A 21,220-nucleotide genomic window follows, 5' to 3' on the forward strand; every position below is an offset into this window, starting at 1 on the left:
ATTCAAATTCTCTATTCCACAAGCATGTTCAAAAGATATTGCCTGAGAACCAAATGCATCTGTTTTTACCATGACATAGAGTGTACATACTTACAACTTTTTCTCAACATTAAATGAATGATTTCACAATTGAGACAATAATTCATTTTACGATTGTAAATTAACAATACTGATATAGACTTGAACGGCTTGTATCACTCATTGATAAATCACACAAGTCACAACAATGTAACACAATGAATATGGCAACAAATATATGGTAACAATCATATAGAAACAAACCCGTTTTGTAAGCTCACATCACACACCACCAGATCAAACAGCTCATGTTAAATACACTCACTCACTCACTCACAAGCAATTACTTAACATGGAGCATGAAGCAGCAATCACACTCAGCATTTCAACAGATAAAGACACAAACAAAGATATAGCACATGATCAAAAACGATTTTGATATTGGAGGGGTTCATATTTAAAATAATTTATGATAATTAGAATAATGCATATGAGTCATTCACAAAATTGGTCCTTTTTCATGGTCAGTTGAATAATTCTCACAAAATGATCATTTGGGTGGGAATTAAAAAAATCAAAAAGACATTTTTAATTCACACTGAAATTTCATAAATTAAGGTAGTTATTTAGGAAAGGAAGAATATGCCGCATTAATTAATGACAAATAAATAATAATATTTGCTAATTCATTGTATGTTCATGAGAATCATTTCTCAAATTTAGACTTGTGAACGTAGATTTTAATGTGAAAAAATGAATAAATACATTCTTTGTTTTATGGTACCACTTGGTTTGCAATGTCTAAAATGTAACATTGAACTCTTTGGGTAGATTATTTTTTAACAAAAGAATTTATATAAAATTTTCAGAAATTACCATGATTGCCAGATTAGTTGTTATAGAAACATATAAAAGTTCATGTAAAAAATCTGAACTTGTTCTGTGAATTTCACAGTAATGTCGATATATGACATGTGCATTAGTTATTTCAAAGTAACAAAAATATTTGCACTCAAAACATTTTCAGTTCAAATATAATGAACAAATTAAGTTAGGGATCCTGACTATTTTAGGGGATATTTTCATGAAATTGTGCATGTCTTCACAAGGAAAATATCCCCCGAAATAGTCACGATCCTTACTTTCTTTGTTCACTATATATCAGATACAAAGTTTTCCTTCAAACAGTAAAGTGAGACAGTTTCGTTACAGTTATGTTTAGGTGATATTGCAGATAACCTCCCAACACAGACAGTTTGATACGGTCTGCAGGATCAGTCAATGAAGAGTGAGTCGAATGGGTCGTCCTTGTTGTAGTGCAGAGATGGGGGGGTGGGCTGGGGAGTGTCCACCAGGTTGTAGGTTCGTAACATCTGGTACTCACTGGGGCCGCCACGATCAATTCTCACCGGTTTCAGCTTCTCATGGCGCAATCTAAATAGTGTGGTCAGAATCTCAGGTTAAAGAATACAATAAATGAGATCTTACCATCATTGTCGTACGGAACAGCAAAGAATATTCTGCCATACTGTGATGGCCTGTAAATAATCAAATCTGAGCCAGGCCATTGGGTTATGATGTCACAAAATCAGCCAAATTACTGCAGCCTTAACACATGATGCCGATGATACTACTCAAAAGAAGTTAAGGACTCCCCTATTTATATAACTATAGTTAATCCAACAAGGATCGTGTGGTCCCTAACTTCTGATTACACTGACAGATTAAAAGAATAATGTGGTCCTTAACTTTGACTAGTATAAGTAAACTATTTCAACAAACATGGGCTACAGCAAGGCAAGAAGACATTGTCAATCCTCATTAGTTAGTTCGTATGATATTTGCCATATGGTGGAGATAATACTGACACAATGGTAATCTTAACTCACTCACTCACTCACTCATGAGTGAGTATGGTTTTACGCCCCTTTTAGCAATATTCCAGCAATATCATGGAGGGGGACACCACAAATGGGCTTCACACATTGTACCCTTGTCGGGAATCGAACCTGGATCTTCTGCGTGACGAGCGAACGCTTTAACCACTAGGCTACCCGACCGCCCCCACTCACTAATGACAAGTATGGGGTACTGGGCACATATTTATCCTCACAGATGATATGAGCAATTGGTTAACATTTTGTTTTCATGGTTCATTCAAAGGAATGGAGTTCAATGATGCTTTCAGCAAAATTCCAGCAATAATCCAGCAGTCTGTAAATAATGAAGCCTGTCCAGAGTCAACGGCTATGACAAAGTCTTGCATCACAACAGGACTCATTAAGGAACTGGACATTCTAGCATGTCTAGTTTCTTGCGATGCTACAACCTTGCTAAACACAATCAGGCCAAAATCTGAATAAAGATAATTCGGCCAAAATTCTGAGCAATTATTTACATCACATGATCACACGGGTATTTATCTAAACCTGCTCAGGGGCTGATATTCAGCCCAATATCAGCAGCAAATGTCAGTAAAAATTCTCAAATAAGAAATAAAATTTCCCCAGTTCATACCATATACAGGTAGTTAGTCATTACCAAAGTTATGGCTTAGTAGAAGTGATTTGTATTTCAATGACCAATTTGAGAAAAAGAACACTTTTTTCCAAATTGCCTGCCAAGGACACTCAGTTAGGAATCCTGGATAAATCCCTGTCCCACATGTATTATGGATACAAAACACTGTGTACTTTCTGGTGTGCATAAAAATGACAAATATCTGTCATGAAAAAATCTCACCACCTCAAGTACTTGATATCTCCATTCTATTATGACAAAGACCCTTGACTCATTTGCTATCATAGCTTTGTTTAAGTTCTAAGGAATCACTGTCGGAAGACTCCTGGGTAAACTTGCACTTCTTATGAACAAATTAAATGCTTGTTTGGCTCACCTTTTGCCTTTTCCCTTCTCAAATGGCTTTTCCTTGAGTTGTTCTGCGATTGTCTTGTCATCTACATAGAATGTGGACTTGCCGAACACAGGGGGTGGCGGAGATGGAGTCCTTCGAGGCTGAAACACAGCACAGTATGCTTTCACGTAATGCAGAAGAGAGAGAGAGAGAGAGAGAGAGAGAGAGAGAGAGAGAGAGAGAGAGAGAGAGAGAGAGAGAGATTTATTAACACATTCTCATGAAAATTATGAATCGTACAATAAACTCTGCTAACAGAGAAACATGGAAATGTTTTTTGTCACTTCTGCTTACACATGCAGGAAATAAGATAGCTGCACAGTAAATTGCAAAGAACAATGAAGAACAAAGCAGGGATTATTTCACGATAAAACATAGTTCATTCATTGCTGGAGATATGAACATGCGTTCGCAACTTGATGACGTATTGGACGGCATTATTTTTTGGAGGGAAGTGTCCAGTGAGATATCCCCAATAGATTTAGGTGGGCAAAGCAGATAAACGAAGTGGCCGATCTTTGGCTTGATGACCCAACACTTTAACCACACGGCTGCCCCACCAATTTGTACTGCTCCAGTAGCTAACCTTCTCATCATCAGATCCATGTGTAGAGTCTTCATGTATGATCTGGTGGGCCGTCTGTTTCTCCCCTAGTAGTGGATGGGATGGCAGACTCATGGGGTCAATCAGAACATCGTATGGAACCATCGGGTGCTGGTAGGTTGCAGGGTTGTACAAGTCCCACGGCTCCGGTTGACCAAACGTTCCTGAACATAACATTGCGCTACTATATATGTATATGTTCAATACTGCATATTCAACATAATCATACTTCGCATATTGCCCAGTCAAAATAGAAAGACTTTACACACTGCACATTCAAAATAGTCATACTTCGCACATTGCCCAGTCAAAATAGCCATACTTCGAACATTGCCCAGTCAAAATAGTCATACTTCGCACATTGCCCAGTCAAAACAGTCATGCTTCACACATTGCCCAGTCAAAATAGTCATACTTCACACATTGCCCAGTCAAAATAGTCATACTTCGCACATTGCCCAGTCAAAATAGTCATACTTCGCACATTGCCCAGTCAAAATAGTCATACTTCGCACATTGCCCAGTCAAAATAGTCATACTTCACACATTGCCCAGTCAAAATAGTCATACTTCACACATTGCCCAGTCAAAACAGTCATACTTCACACATTGCCCAGTCAAAACAGTCATACTTCACACATTGCCCAGTCAAAATTAGGGAGATGCAAGAACTAGATGACACCAGGGGACATGGTAGAATGCTGCAGGTATAAGGTGACACCAGGGCCTTGTTCCACAAAGCGACCATAGCGATCACCTTAGCATGAAGATCGCTGAGTGGAACTGGGCCCAGATGTCAAAGGAGTGAGATACTGACCAACATAATGCCCCTCAGTGGTCCACATCCGCACAGTACAGTCCATTGAAGTAGACAACAGGATCTTGCGCTCTTCCATCAAGTCAAAGTCTGTGATACTCTCCACATGGCCTCGCCAGGTCTTAAACACTGCAATTCAAAAACTTGAATATGGAAAACTCAAAAATAATATTTTTCACTGGTACAAAGTGACAGTCAATGATACAATCCTCAATTGTTCCATCACTTTGAAGAATGCAATACCCATAAATGCTTGATTTAAAATTTAGTGACAAGATACAAAAAAGAAATAAATATGCAAAATTATTTCTGCTGCTATCTCAACATATGCCAGCACTAACATACCAAACTTCAATGATTATTGATTATTGATGATTATTGATACTGTTTCAAATCCAGTAATCTTACTTTACCAAACCAGATTCTATTTCAATGAAAAAAAAATAAATCCATAATTCAGTATTCCACTCACACTCAGGCGGTGCATCTGCAGGTGTGTCATGACAGTAGTTGTTGATGTCCCATGCATAGATGAAGCCCATGCTGTCACCCGTGAACAGTAAGGTGTTGGCCTTGTTGGCGATCATCGTACTGACCATGGCTCCCTTCATTCTAGACTGTAACACAAAGAAGAGTTTTATACATCGAGCATCAACATGGGCAAAGTGTCAGTCATGGTTCATATTTACTTAAAATTATTTTTATTCCACAATCTCTGCTACATGAAAGGTTTCTTACCTACTGAAACATACATGTTGGTGGTAAATTAAACTAACTTCATAATGGAAATATGGCTGCATAAAAAAGCCATATTGTTGTCTCTCAAAAACCTGAAACAACTTTTGCACAAAAGCATTTCAGGAATCTATCCCTACACCTAGATCCACCCAGGAAGTTGAAGCTCACCCCAGTGACACACTCAGCAATATCTCAGCTTTATGACAGCGTTCTGTAAATAATCAGGTCGGGCAATCCAGTGATTGACATCATGAGCATCACTGGTTTGTCTGGTCCAGTCTTTATAGGCCGCTATCACATTGCTGGAATATTGCTGATTGAGGAACAATAATCACACAAAATATAGGTGGACACTTATTGAACTAGGCCATGTGTCCACCTACTCCCCAGATCCACCCATGTCAGTGCCACTTACCCCAGGGAACTGTGCCACCTGTCCACCTACTCCCCAGATCCACCACAGAAAGTGCCACTTACCCCAGGGAACTGTGCCATGAGTTTGCCCCCCTGGAAGACATTCCAGATATGGATGTGGGCGCGAGGTCCACTAGACACAAGTGACCCGGCATCTTTCTTGTAGGCCCTGGTCTGGAGGAACACCAGCTTGTTGATGCTCAAGTCCCCGTCCACTAAACACAAGGGATACAAAACATAAAGTGAATGAGGAAGTAAAAGTTGTCTAACACCGGTCAGCAATAGTCCAGGCACATCAGTCAATCCTAAAGCCTGTACCAGGCAAACCAGTGACTGAAGGCATGAGCAAAACGGCTAAGACGGCTTGCAATCAGACACATCACAGTCAGACAACCCAATCCCTGTATCAGTTGTCTCTTACCATTATCATGAGCAGGCCTTCCAATCTGACGGAGTGAAATGAAGAAAAACTGGTCTATTACCATTCATAGTGCGTGAGGAATTTCACTATGAGAAGTAAAAACAAAAAAGATATACTGTCATTCATGAAATTAATGCGTCTCCAAAAGAATGCGACCACAGGACCCTAGCCAAAAATGCGACTCAATATGAATGCGACAACCCCTCCTCTCAAGCATCAGTGGATTTCTATCTAAAGATGTCCTCAGTCAGGTTTAGAATCCTTACATTAATCCAATCACACACCAAATAGCACCGCTTATTAGCGCTGAGTAAAGTACTTCCGCAAAAACAATACATGCGCGCTGGCTCGTGTCAGCCTTTGGCGCAGTCACAAAGAACAAAGGGTGGCGTCTGTCTGGACTTGCAGGTGTGATCAGTGATGACATAAGTGACTAGACCTCTTGCCTTGACCCCAACAGTGATAATTCACAGGACGTAATTAGTATTTGAATGACATTGTTAATATACTTTATATACAAATCCCGCTAAATAAACAGTGGTGTGGAATACATCAGCGTATGTCTAAGTTGGTATTTTTGCTATCCAAAATGTCTTATTGTTGATATAAATGCAATGTTTAAAAATGCGGACTACTCGCATTTTTCGCATTTAATTCACGCTCGCGTTAATTTCAAGATTTACAGTATCACAATGAAAGCCATATTTCTCTCAAACAAAGCCATTTGCAATGAATATGTGTACTTTTTCTAGTGGAAGTGGAAGCACCAGTAACTGAAACACTCTGTTTGTTTCCGTGAAAAAGTGCTTTTAATGGTGGATTGGCACAATTTCTTGAACATAAGGGCACGAGTGAAAGGCAGACATGAAATTACCCTTGTCCACCATTTTCTTCTAGTTCAAATTCTGTAATGGTGTTTTTTGACTGATATGAACAGTGTTTTTTGACTGCAATCTAATCACTGGTCTGCTAGCTGTTGTGAGTGTGTTCCACTGTGGATGACTATAAGTTTAGGGTATGTTTGGTTAATAGCCCTAGGGGATGTCTCATAACTAAAGGAATCAACTTCTTATTCCATCCAACTTTAGAATGTTTTCGCTTGGGAAAAAGCTTGCCGGTGTTTTATTCAGGCCCTTCTACAAAGCTGGATTTTCTGTAAAATATGTAAATTAAATACACAAAAAAACTGCAGACTGTCACGCATAAATCATTTGGACCTAGTAAAAAGCGCTAGTAAGAACTACATTCAGAATTGTTTAGAAGTTGGTCTGGGCACTTATTGGTGCTTAATACAGTGAATACAATGTAAAGAACAACTGATCATTTTTGTTTTATGAATAAATGCAATGTGTTTGTATGTGACTAGTACTGTTAGTTTGGTGGAGAGAGTGGTAAGAGGTGACAGAAGATGTGTATGTATGAGACTAGTCCTTGTAGTTTGGTGGAGAGGGAGGTATGAGATGACAGTAGATGTGTACGTACGTGACTGGTCCTTGTAGTTTGGTGGAGAGGGAGGAATGAGATGACAGAAGATGTGTCCAGACACCATGTTCCACACAATCACCTCCCCATCATAGCTGGCTGTCGCCAGCAGGTTCGGGGGACATTGAGCCACGGTCAGGATGTCCTCCTTGTGCCCGTTTTTCTGGGGAACAGATTTCACAGTTATAATAAACTTGATCAGGGTTAGAAATTATATGCTATTTACACCAGACCACAAAAACAATCTGTGACAGAGGTTCCAAAATGCAATAATGTTAAACTAAGCATTAAAGCCCTTGACTTCATGTTGGTCCAGTTATTAGTGAAACACAAGTCACCAAAGTCATAACATTAGTAATAAACATAACAGCATGAATTGAAAAAATGATAAATTACTGACAATTGCTGCCAACTTAGAGCTGAATATCCGCCACTAGTCAGGTCTAGCCCCTGGCAACAGAGTTAGTGTATATATGTTGTCTACTGCTGTAGTCAGGAGCCTGAGATCAGCTACCTACCAGGTCATCATTCCAGTATTCTAGAGGGTGTTGTACGTGGTGGATGTTGCTGTCGGACAGGGAGTCGTAGTAGATGTTGATGCGGCGGTCCCAGCCAACAGAAACTACATATCTGGAACACAAAGTTACTTGTGTATTACATCACTGTTACTGGGGAAGAGGGGATACAAGAGTTAACATTCTTTTTACCCTTCTTTTAGCAATAGTCAAACCATTTCAAGATACGGGCCATCTACAATTGGCCATCAAACATTATTCATGTTGGGAATCAAACCTGTATCTTTGGTGTCACAAGTAAACACTTTACCACTAGGCTAGCCTTCTGATGTACCCAAGCTAGGCAAGATGATCTCATGATCTATTTTTATAGCTACTATTTCTAAAGATCAGGAACAACATATTTGTTTTCAGATTTGATTCAATCACATTCATCCATGAGGGAGTAACATGTCAGTATTCAATGCCATACACATATTAGTTTCTTTCACATACCGGTAAGCTGAAGTTGACACTGAACACCACGGTGCACGAATAGACACATACCTATTTTTATTCATCTCTACATATGTGACATCACAAATTTCTTCATTTTCTTCCTCTGAAATTGAGAAGGGAGAAACATATATATGAGGACAGAAAATATCCAACATATACAATTATTTTACAGCTATATATAAAGGTACACAAGTCAACAAAAAAGATGAAACTATGGGTACATCAAGGGAGATAACTGCCTGCAAATCCACTTTTTGCAAAATTAAATTATCTCATTTATTAAAACGTGAATATTAATTATTTTAGTATCCAAACATTGTACAATTAAAAGAGTCCGATGATTATGAATCAGTTTTGCAAACCTGTCATGGAAGCTCAGTGAGAAAGAAAATGATGGGTCAAGGGGAGGTAACTCTGATCGGTGTGCTGGTGGAGAGCCAGGTTTTGGTTCTTGTAATGGATGGATGATGATGAGTATGGTTTTACGCCGCTTTTAGCAATATTCCAGCAATATCACGGCGGGGGACACCAGAAATGGGCTCTTGTAATGGGATTAATGGGAAATTATGAACAAATTACTGAAACAATACATCAAGCTGTATGCTGTATTGTAAAATAATGTCTTCTAAAGATACCATTTCATTCCATGAAATGACAAAACAACAACATGAATATCTCACCCTTTTCCAGCACTCTTAGACAATGCCCATTGTTGTAGTTCCAGATTCTCAGAATTCCATCTCGGCCACCAGTGATCAACCTGCACACAGAAGGAAGTCAGAATGAGGCCATTTAATTATATATCATGTCATACTTATACCCTTACAAAAAAAAAAGGCCAGAAAAGATGCATCCGAGACCGCCTTAATCATTCCCCGCAAGGCACATTTTTACCTTCTCCACAGGGTCTTAAGGAAGTCTCTAGATATTCCCGGCAAATGTCTCCACACCATCTCGGCAAACTACTCCAACTTGCAGCTTGCTGAGAAGTATCCAAGACTTCCTCACAGTACCTACTGAAGTAGTCTCCGATACTTCCTCAGAATTAACCTTATATGGCTAATTAAATATGCTTTGAACCATCTCGGCAAACCCACTTAGGAAGTCCCTGATTATTCTCCACAAACGTGTGTGACATAATCAAAGATGTTTCTAATGCATCCCCACAACACTTGCAAGGAAGTCTCCGAAGCGTCTTCTCAAACCTATCAGGGGTAATTAAATATGCTTTGAACCATCCCGGGAAACCTTCTAAGAAAGTCCCCGAATAGTCTCCACAAACTATTATTAGGTAATCAAAGATGTTTCTGAAGCATCCCAGCAAAACTTGCAAGGAAGTCTCCGAAGCATCTTCGCAAACCTATCAGGGGTAATTAAATATGCTTTGAACCATCCCGGGAAACCTTCTTAGGAAGTCCCCGAATAGTCTCCACAAACTATTATTAGGTAATCAAAGATGTTTCTGAAGCATCCCAGCAAAACTTGCAAGGAAGTCTCCGAAGCATCTTTGCAAACCTATCAGGGGTAATTAAATATGCTTTGAACCATCCCGGGAAACCTTCTTAGGAAGTCCCCGAATAGTCTCCACAAACTATTATTAGGTAATCAAAGATGTTTCTGAAGCATCCCAGCAAAACTTGCAAGGAAGTCTCCGAAGCATCTTCGCAAACCTATCAGGGGTAATTAAATATGCTTTGAACCATCCCGGGAAACCTTCTGAGGAAGTCCCTGGTAAGTCCCCACAAACTTGTGTTATGCAATCAAAGATGCTTCTGAAGCATCCCCGCAACACTTGCAAGGAAGTCTCTGAAGTGTCTTCACAAACCTGTCATGGGTAATTTAACATGCTTTAAACCATCCCGGCAAAGTTCTAAGGAAGTCTCCATAACAAAGATGTTTCAGAGACATTTTACCTTTCCATCATTTTCAGTAATACAAAAGATGTGCTTACATCATAATCTAGTCTTTCAACAGCATCCCAGAAGTGTCTGTGAAACATCCTTGCCAAACCTGTACTGTCAAAAATGAGATAACGAAGTTGTATAGTATTCTCTTTATTTGGAGTAATAACAGCAATAACAAGTAGACAGAGGTGGACATCATCAACAGAAGATGTCATTATATGGTAGCCATCATATGAAAGTGGAAGTCATCATATGAAAGTGGAAGTCATCATATGAAAGTGGAAGTCATCCTCGTCCTGGCAGGGGTCGTCATGGAAGCTGTCCTTCAAGAGGCTGAAATGGGATCAAATGTTATTGTATATCAGTGACATAATGAGTGAGTGAGTATGGTTTTACGCCGCTTTTGAGCAATGTTCCAGCAATATCACGGCGGGGGACACCAGAAATGGGCTTCACACAATGTACCCATGTCAGGAATTGAACCCGGGTCTTTGGCGTGACGAACCATCTTTAACCACTAGGCTACCGGACAGCCCCAATCAGTGCCATAAACTAATTACTTTATGTCAGACGTCAAGGAGTGAGTGAGTGAGTATGGTTTTACGAAGCTTTTAGCAATATTCCAGCAATATCATGGTGGGGGACACCAGATATGAGCTTCACACATTGTACCCATGTTGGGAATCGAACCCGGGTCTTCGGCGTGACGAGCGAACACTTTAACCACTAGGCTACCCGACCGCCCCCAGACGTCAAGGAGAATCATTAAAAACTATTACAAAAATTACTTTTTGGGGGCTACAAAATTACTGATGTTATGGTCAAAGAAACAAACCATGGCTCATTCATTTGAAGGCATTCCTAAGCGTGCAGATCTTCTTGCTCACCACAAAGTTCCAGTTGTTTTTTCTTTGCCGGTTTCAGAACTGATGAAAAAAATTACATGTTACACTGGATGATAAATCAAAGCTTCATAATTCATGATACAGTAAAAATAAATTGCAAACAAGATAAGAGCATTAAAATTGCACTCAGGTGAAATGGTTCCAGTCCAAATGTATGATGACTTGAAAGTTACAAAACTTACCACTTGTACCAAAACTAGATTTTAAATGATGTCAATTAGTTAACATCTTGTGATTAGATATTAACTTAATATTGATATGTCCATGTAAGTTGACCAAAGCATTACACATTCAAATGTCATTGTGTTCTAGAAAAATGTAAAAAATGGTTTTGACATTTACAAGTACTCATATTGGCTCAAAAGTTAAACACAGGAAGGATATTTAGATTGTAAAACCTATTGATTCCTTACTATGATTCTGATATTAAATTATAAAAATTAAACCTTTAGTTTCATAACTTATTTAGTTACAGTTCCATTAACCTGAAATGAAATTTACCTGACACTTAACAAAGATGCTGACCTTCGAGTACCACATCGGTGTCGGTAGCATCGTAAAAACACCAAGTTGCTGGCCACCAGGCAGCAACTGGCTTCTTTTCCTTGATCCCTTCTCATGAAACAGGCACATCAGCAGGAGTTCACGTCTTCCTATGAAGTATCGTTCCTTTTTTGTCTCCAAAAATCACCACAAGGAAGGGGGCTGAAAAATCAAGTTGCATTCATTAATAACCTAAAACTAAAAGGCGGGTATTGCTGGTCACAAAACAAAGTTGACACAGGAAACTTTGCCAAAATTTCAACAACCTGGTGCCAGTCCAAAACGTAATTCAGGATCTATACCGCGATGGCGATGGAGCATGTCGACGGGGAAAACGATAAGTCCACAACATTTACTGGGAACATATATCTATTCCAAACAAACGTTACAAAACATGAGTTTCCCTTACTTACGAGTTCTTAAAAAAATATCAACCAACATCCTCGTTATAAAACAGCAGGTTACAAAATGGCGGCGATTTCCGTACTAATTACCATACAACAATGGACATTTGTTTGTAAAAAAAACTAAGTTTTAATTTCAAATACAACTTAAGATAAATAGAGTTTAACATAATACAAATATATAATTTGTTATCTATTAATTCAATAATTTTATAAACTTATAGCTACAGTCTGCGATCATATTTCACATTTCAGTGACCAGATACATAATTTGTTTTGAAGAAATACTTTTTTTATCTCAGTCCCACATCCGTGCTCTCCGTAAATTTTACGGAGAACCACGATGTGATCGAAACATGAAATCTGAAAGGCCTGCGCAATATTACAAAATTACATCTGCGCCTATTATTTTTCATAAATAGTCCCAAATTAGATCAGTTTGAGGTTCCAAATTAGAACATAAATTTACGATTTATAAATTGAGCTTGAAAAAAGATTTCTCTTTCAGCGAATGCTAAAACTAAGTTTAATATCTAAGTGAGAATTGGTTTGGATCGGGGGTCGTTTCGGTGGATTATTTAGCATAATTGTTATGGAGACAATATAGAGGGCTATATTTTAAAAATATATTTATGTAACACAAACAGATCTAAAGTGTACCTACCGTTTGTTCAGGAACATACGTTGTCATCCTTGCTGAACTCAGAGTCGGCGTAGATTCTATCTCGACGAAGGTTTGGTGACTTTCTTTTTCAGTTTTTGCTTCTCTTTCAAATTATTATTTTTTATCGATAGATTAAAATATTATTCACTAGATCTATTTCCCGCAATGTTATTGAAAATAGAATTCTCCGACACACACTTTGATAATGGGTCCACATCGAACAAGTCAAAGAGCAAAATGAAAACGTGTCAATCAAATCTTTAGATTATATTTTACAAAGTAATAAATGAAATCAACAAAATTATTTATCTGTCTAAAAGTTGTCAAACTTAGATATAAGTTATCATTTCCATCTTTTCGTGCGATCGCGTGTGATGCGAGTCAAATGGCATCGCGGCTTTTAATAGTTTTATCGCCTCGATTTCTCCACAATGTTTAATGCCAAATATATGCAAGAAAAATCTTTGTCTCAGCTCGTAACCTGGCACGATACATCCACAAAGTTTCATATTTTTAATATAGATCGCGATTTCCTGCTTAAAACGTTCAGAACAACACGATTTAACAAAAACCTTTCGTCAAAGTCTGATATACACGAGTGCCGTTGCTGTAATTGGTTGTATAAGGTCACGTGCTCAATTTGACCAATCACGAATCTTATAGCAGATTTCGGCAAGAAAGCGTCACCAGAAACCAATAAAATAGCATGTTATAGTAATGTAAATACTCAAGGCGAGTTGACTATCGTGTAGATGACAAAATAAACGTTGAAGATAATGGTGTGTCACATGGTACGTGTTATTCATGCGAAGCTTCGAAAACGGAGATATTTCTTCATGCTACAGATCGGACAGCCACTGTCATCGGGAAAATGATGACAGATATTATTAATAATTCTTTTGAAAATAATTTTCCGATTAGAGTCTAGATCTACGTATACAATAAATATGAAAAACAACAACAACGATAAATAGGTAGATCCACGGACGTATATATACGTCTTTGGTAGATCTAAGTTCTGAAAATCGTCAAATTTTTGATTCCTCTGTCCTTATTCTGGACGTTATGAATGTGTTAGCTTGGATTATTTTTATTTACAAGACACTTAATTTAGTTGTAAATGCATCATTTAAATAATGTGATAAACATAACTTTCCTTGGTGGGGGGTGGTGGGGTGAAGAGGGACCACACCCAATGGACACAGAACAGCTACAATTAAAATATACCAGTTGTGAACAGAAGCTCATAAATCCTGAGACTATTGTAACTGGTATTGCAGTACTTACTAAGGTACAAAGACAATGAGTAACTTGAGTGATGTGTTTGAATTTTCTGATTGATCATTCATTCTAAGTATAATTTAACTTGAATAAACACTTTGACAGTCACTTGACTTGTATTTGAATTATGATTATAACCATTAAAACAGCCAATCATGTATTTCCTGGCACCCCTAAAAATGTAATGGCACACTTAATTTGGCATAATTGTGCCCATTGGCAAACTTGAAATAAATTTAATTTCGATCCCTGTTATGTATATCTTGAGCCACAAATCAGCCACTATGTCTACAAGTAATATTACTTTATGTTGCCTTTTCTTATATACCTTTTTCTGAGGAGACTGTTATATGGCACACGGACACTGTTACTTTCTGATTGGAATTTATGAATATATTGTACATTTCTTTCTTTTTTTCTGATTATTGCATACTGATAATTCCTGCATTTGTTTTAACTGTATTTAATAGAAATATACCTCGAAGCATTAATTGTGTTGGGTATTTAATTATTAATGTCCTTGCTGACATATATAGGATTTCTAATTCATTGCATGTGAATGTTTTAGATAAAGAGCTTTAGTATTATCCTTAAAGAAAATTCAAAATAAATAATAATGATCATGTCATCTCTTCCAAGCAAGGGACCTAGTTTTCCGAGATCTTGACTAAAGCTCAATGTATTGATCTGTATCAATTGAAAGGAAGTCTTTGAAAGATATATACTTACAATATAGTTTTGGCTAGTGAGGATGCATTCACATCATCATTGCAAACCGGTTATCAAGTTGCCTTGTGAGGAAGTCTCTGAATAGTCTTTGCAAAGTTCTTTCGAAGATTTCCACAAGCAAAGAAGACTCCACAGTATCTTTTCAATTTTGTTTATTTGTAAAGAAGTCTCTGAAAAGTCCCCACAAATGTTTTTGTGGGGTCTTTGTTAGTGAGAATGCACTCAATACATCCTTGCAAACAGTCAGCTATTTTATTGCCTTATGAGGAAGTCTCCGAATAGTCCTCACAAAGTCTTTGTGGGGTCTTCGCTAGCGAGGATGCACTGATACATCTTTGCAAACCTTCAGCTACTTTATGGCCCTTCTGAGGAAGTCTCCGAATAGTCTTTGCAAAGTTGTTTTGAAGGTCTTCGCTAGCGAAGACGTATCGGAGACATCTTAAGAGATCTCCTAAGACATCCCCTGCTAGTGGAGATGCACTAGAAACGTCATCGGTAGGTTAATGCCTTTGTGGGGAAGTACTTGATTATTCCCCAGAATAGTCTTCGATGGGTCTCCGCAAAGTCTCGGCTAGCCGAGACCATAAAAATTGGCTAAAATCCCACAAAAGATGCATCGGGACGGTCTCGGGGCGGTCTCGGGTACATCTTTTCTGGGTTTTTTTTTTGTAAGGGATACCTTCTTTCCTTCCAAGTAAATCCTAAACTAATTTTTCTTCTGACTTAAAATGAAATACCTTTTCTTTATGAACAACTAATATTATTAATAACTGTTGGCATCTTAGAAATCACTTTTCAGCAAATATCTTTATAACATATGAATATTAAATAATATCAACTACTGATTTCAAACCTCACACATAATTATTATCTATATATGAAGTATCAATATGAGAAGACCGTTGTTTACCTTCTTCCTGTGTTGTCAAATGTCATGGTGGTGATTGCAGAGTCGCCATGTGCATCTCCGTACTCAAATATAGGAGTCCCAGTCTCAAAATCCCACAGCTTGATTACCTGTAACGTCCATGCAACTGATATTACCAATCAGTTAAGTTTACATCTTCACACATTGATAACTACCAAGACTATGATTAAATCTTCATCGGTTAACTCATTGTGTTATTTCATATATTTCCATCCTTTTCCAATATCAGAGAGTGAGTGAGTGGACATTGTGTACGTAGCTGTCAGTGCTATTATAGCTACACTATGGTTGACAGACAAACCAGTAGCTAATAGTATAGACACAGATCAGGGTATATTTCCTCCGCCACTGTCTATAATATTGCCCACCCATCCCCCTGTCCACAGCAACCTACGTTTGTCATGCTGTGCGACCATATGGACAAGGTGGTGTCAGTATTTGAAATAAAACAAATTGCCAGGCTGCTATCAGGGCCCTCAGGCCCCGACTAAACTCTTCAGGCCCAACATATTGTAACAAATAAATTGAGATGAATATTTACCACAGGGCACAAGGACCTACACAAATGTGAAACTACAGGCCTGACACGAGATCTACCTGCCACAGGCCTGTGGGCAGGCACTTATTTCAAACACTGTGTGGTGACATGGTTGATAATGTGTCACCCTACCCTGACATTGCTCATAATATCAATCACTGGTTTGTCTGGTCCACACGATTATGTACAGGCCATTGCCACACAGCTCAAATATTACTCTGCACATCGTTAACAACAAACAAAACTTGAATGTAAAAATGAATGCTTTTTTACTGCAGTCAACACTCTCAATCTGTATATCCCAGCAGTCAGTGAAATTATTATGGTTGATACAGTAAACTACGGTTATAACGAACACGTTTATAATGAACTGACTGATATAAACGAACTTACTTGTTAGCCCTGGCCATGTGTTGCATATATGCTTCTAACGAACTACGGTTATTGCGAAACTAAAACGGGTGGTCCCTTTGAGTTCGTTATAACCATAGTTTACTGTATATTCATCTATAAGAATTGACTTCCACATGTTTTTGTGTCTATGGAGTTATGAACATAAAAACCAGTGTGCGCACTTTGCATGAATCCACGTCACATATGTACACAGTGTGAACACCGGTTTTCACGTCTATACCTTCATAAAGGCAAAATATATCAGTCAATTCTTCAAAAACGTTTTCAGTGTGTTTTTTTTATGCACTCACCGACCCATCTGAACAGGTGACAACTTGTTTAAAGCTAGGATTGTATTTACAGCAGGTGACTGGTTCTTTGTGGGTTATTACAATGTCAGCATGAAGCACAGGCCTGTAATATAGAATGGATCTCATCGTCACAACAAGCGCCTAAACCTCAATTGGTTTTCTTATACTTTGTGGAATATATCTTGTAATTGTACATAATTTTCAACATACATGTATAAGAATTATAACAAAACCTGTGGATTGAAAAGATAGGAGAATATTGGACACAGTACAGTACTCTTTAATATATACCGTATTCAACGTAATAAGCGCCCCACTCTAATAAGCGCCCACGGCGATATTTGTTGATATATTGGCCAGTGAACAAATCCAATTAGCACCCCTTCTGATTGATCAATGTACACAAGATTTATTTATTCGTGTATAATACGCACTCGTGTGTTAAATGCACCCTTAATTATGGGCAATTAAATGTTGGAAAAATATATCGGTCGTATATAAACATTTCAGGCTAAAAACATTACTATTCTAATAAGAGCCCCCTATTTCTAATTTTGAGAGCGCCCTGGGCGCTTATTACTTCGACTACGGTAATAGCAGGACACAGAAGTTGTGTGATCTTTAATTATGACCTTCAAATTGTAGTCATTTCAAAATTTAATAATTACAAAATTGTATTGTTATGAAGTGCTCGAAACTGAGATCACAGAGACTAGCACTTTTGCTGTTGCCTCGTCTTTTGAACACTGAATCATCATTCACAGTTGACTCATTTAAATCATTAAGATTATAGTTATATCATGATTTAGACCGGATTATTAAACAGCTGTGACAGCCACTTTAAGACAACTCACTTCATCCTGAGACTGAGACAGGCCATCTGGTCAGTGGCGACAGCGATGGCTTTGGCTGTGTGAGAGTAGTGGACCGCCTGGAGGTCACCGCGGATCTTGTGACCCTTGGGTCTCACCGTCAACAGGCAGTTCTGATCCTGGATGTCCCAGATCTGGCACACAATAGTAACATCAGTATCCCATAGGGTTAGTGAGTATGGTTTACTCCACTTTTAGCAATATTCCAGCAAATTCACAATTGGGGACACCACAAATAGGCATCACACATTGTACCCATGTGGAGAATAAAACCTGGGCCTCCAGCATGACGAGTCAATACTTTAAACACCAAGCTACCCTACCACCTCTCAGTATCCGAGAATGTACACCATTGATTCACACCAACATAGGTTTGAAAAAAGTAATTTGGTCTCAGGTTTAAAATTAATACAATAATTGTTCACTGGACATGATTGGTATCCTGAATGGCTCCCCAAAAATGATTGGCCGCTCATTTAAAAGAATATGTTGTATGTCTTGAAGCAGTGATTGAAAAAATCTGGAGACACACCTTTATACACCTATCTGTGGACAAGCTGAATATCCTGTTGTCTTCTTCAGCAATGAATAGGTAGAAGATGGGGGCATTATGGCCTCTCAGCATGGCTGTCGGTTTCCTGGAACACAAGTCATCATACACAGGTATAAACCAGTATAAACACAGGTATAAACCAGTATAAACACAGGTATAAACCAGTATAAACACATGCATAAACCAATATAAACACAGGTATAAACCAGTATAAACACCGGTATAAACCAGTATAAACACCGGTATATACCAGTATAAACACAGGTATAAACCAATATAAACACAGGCATTAACCAATATAAACACAGTAATAAACCAGTATAAACACAGGTATAAACCAGTATAAACACAGGTATAAACCAGTATAAACACAGGTATAAACCAGTATAAACACAGATATAAACCAGTATAAACATAGGCATAAAGCAGTATAAACACAGGTATAAACCAGTATAAACACAGGTATAAACCAGCATAAACACAGGCATAATCCAGTATAAACACAGGTATAAACCAGTATAAACACAGGTATAAACCAGTATAAACACAGGTATAAACCAGTATAAACACAGGTATAAACCAGTATCAACACAGGCATAAACCAGTATAAACACAGGTATAAACCAGTATAAACACAGGTATAAACCAGGCAATTTTATCTTTGATTCATAACTAAGAGCCCCTGGCAGGCAAAATGGGAAAACTCATTATTTCGTTCAAAACTGGAATTTTTTATAGGTTCCTATTTTTATTTTAAATTCAGAGGTATTTTCAGAATGCATTTAATGCAATAATTACAAAGCAATAAAAACTGTTCCTCTTTATTGGTTTGATATAAGTGAATACAGGTCACCTCCAAGTCATTAAATTGGTTATTAGTCATATATCTTAAAACATTGTAACATGAAGTGGGAAATGCTAAGTTCCAAATTGGGGAATTTTTATTGACATTTCCTGCAGACTTGGGGCCTAGCTGATATCAACCCCTAAACAGGTCCAGTTCAATGCGTGTAAAAATCTACAAGCCTGAGGCAAATCACACCGGCACAGTACCAACAATTTTCTTAAATTCCATAAGCAAAACATTTGTTTATCTTTGGTTTGAAATTGTTATATTGTTGTCATATTAAAAAGTCCATACCAATACATAGTTATTAATCTGAATTAGCTGTTCCAATAGATTTAAGTGAACAGTATTAATGTTACATCATGGCAGGTCCACTGAGTGTGGGAGACAGCCTTAAGTGAAGTGACAAAAGGGACACAACTCTTCACAGCTTATGAGTTGCAGTGCTTCTACATACTGAACTACCTGTGCCCTAGTAACATCTAAGGAGTGAATGAATGTGTGAGTTTGGTTGAACCCCAATTTGAAAACATTTCAGTCATATCATGCCATGTCAGCTTAATGTGGGAGGAAAGCCTGAAATGATGTAGGTTTCTGCCAATGACAACATTGGTGAAACCCACAAGTAAGAGTATGACGACTGTTGCACATCGAAGCACAGTGTGCACTAACCCAGTTGTGTCATGAGTGTGCCGAGATGCCAGGTTTGCCTTAAATACTGGGCCATCCATGTCTGCGTCTAACATTTAAGCATACAGGTTCTTTGATATATTTTTTAATACATGCAAGGAGATTCTTTCAAACTTACCCTGATACATATGGATTCCATAATCTGATAATTCTATCCATGCCTGCAAGAAATCAAAGTTGGCTATCAGTTCTATTGTATTAACATTGTCTATTTTCACACTGTAAATGAAGAAAAAAAATCTTGATTCTGGTCCATTTGTTCACAAGCTTTTCACTGATATTTAAAACTACATCTCGAGACATCCATCTTGTATTACAGAAGAGAAAAATCATAATTCATAGCGTGTATAAAATACACATTGAAACACAAAATGCATATTTTCCCTTAGCTCTTCCCCTAATGAAAACGTGCAATCTAATAAATATTGTAGCAGATAGAGCTGTGAGACAAGTCAAAATGTTCTACCCAGGTACCCAACCCCTTATTACCCGACCCGATACCCACTGTAGGTCACAAGTTAGGTGCAAAAAGTCTGATTGATCATTGTTATACTGGAGCCCCGGCAAAAGCTACTTAGATACACTCATAAAACGATCTGATCATACATACTCTTAATTCGACAGAAGCTTTATCTTAACTCCAAACATATAAAAGTCAGAAGAAATGCGTGCATATATTGTCAGAAAGAAATATGACTTGTTGTGTTACCATGGACTTTGATTGATATTGTCACTAAGTAATATATCATTCGACTGACTATGGACTAGTCCTGTGGGTACACAGCTCCTACTCAGGACCCATCCGACTTGAGTACCCAAGTTACCCGTCCCAGCCCTAGGCTATTTTGATGTTATTGGTATTGAACATGAAGGGATACATATTCTTTGTGTTGCTCTTTCCAAAAGAAGCTAAATTAAATTCTCTGTAGACCAACACAACACTGTCAGTGTTAAACATACACTCACCCCCCGTAATCATGATATTTTTTGCCTTTGAGAAGTCGAAGCACTTGACACCCTTGTACACCCTGAAGATGGCCTGGTCAGCCTCCAGCCTGGTCTTAGTGTTGTTGTAGGCATAGAAGCCCTTGCCCTTGTTCCTGTCCTGGCCAGCACCGGGGTCCTTCACCTCCTTCAGCTGCTGCTCCACATGAGTGCTGCCAATAGTGCAACCTGTAGACACAGATAGAGACATACCACCAATAGTGCAACCTGTAGACACGGACAGAGAGACATA

General features: G+C 38.2%; 1 protein-coding gene and 1 long non-coding RNA gene across 3 annotated transcripts in view; both read right to left on the reverse strand.

Moving 5' to 3' along the window:
- Positions 1–985: 985 nt before the first annotated feature.
- LOC139450825 (cilia- and flagella-associated protein 337-like) overlaps positions 986–21,220 on the reverse strand; it is a 70,393-nt gene continuing 50,158 nt past the window's right edge. The window contains exons 12-27 of the mRNA XM_071232661.1: positions 20,950–21,156; positions 20,102–20,144; positions 18,426–18,531; positions 17,876–18,027; positions 17,022–17,124; positions 15,762–15,868; positions 9,102–9,181; positions 8,470–8,524; positions 7,927–8,038; positions 7,409–7,571; positions 5,569–5,720; positions 4,826–4,970; positions 4,354–4,482; positions 3,519–3,700; positions 2,915–3,033; positions 986–1,452 (exon numbers count right to left, since the gene is read on the reverse strand). Of these exons, the coding sequence (XP_071088762.1) occupies positions 1,293–1,452; positions 2,915–3,033; positions 3,519–3,700; positions 4,354–4,482; positions 4,826–4,970; positions 5,569–5,720; positions 7,409–7,571; positions 7,927–8,038; positions 8,470–8,524; positions 9,102–9,181; positions 15,762–15,868; positions 17,022–17,124; positions 17,876–18,027; positions 18,426–18,531; positions 20,102–20,144; positions 20,950–21,156 (2,015 nt within the window). The 3' untranslated portion in view covers positions 986–1,292. The remainder of the gene's footprint in view (positions 1,453–2,914; positions 3,034–3,518; positions 3,701–4,353; positions 4,483–4,825; positions 4,971–5,568; positions 5,721–7,408; positions 7,572–7,926; positions 8,039–8,469; positions 8,525–9,101; positions 9,182–15,761; positions 15,869–17,021; positions 17,125–17,875; positions 18,028–18,425; positions 18,532–20,101; positions 20,145–20,949; positions 21,157–21,220) is intronic.
- Positions 9,247–12,349, reverse strand: LOC139450053 (uncharacterized). Of its 2 annotated transcripts, none has more exons than XR_011652212.1 (4): positions 12,187–12,349; positions 11,756–11,935; positions 11,161–11,251; positions 9,247–10,658 (listed from the first exon to the last, which is right to left on the reverse strand). It is a non-coding gene; the product is annotated as an uncharacterized lncRNA (long non-coding RNA). The 2 variants fall into 2 exon arrangements; XR_011652213.1 differs by having other exon boundaries at positions 12,183–12,349.

Source organism: Haliotis cracherodii, unplaced genomic scaffold, assembly GCF_022045235.1.
Source record: "Haliotis cracherodii isolate W230 unplaced genomic scaffold, xgHalCrac1.p SCAF_8, whole genome shotgun sequence".
Taxonomy (NCBI): Eukaryota; Metazoa; Mollusca; class Gastropoda; order Lepetellida; family Haliotidae; genus Haliotis; species Haliotis cracherodii.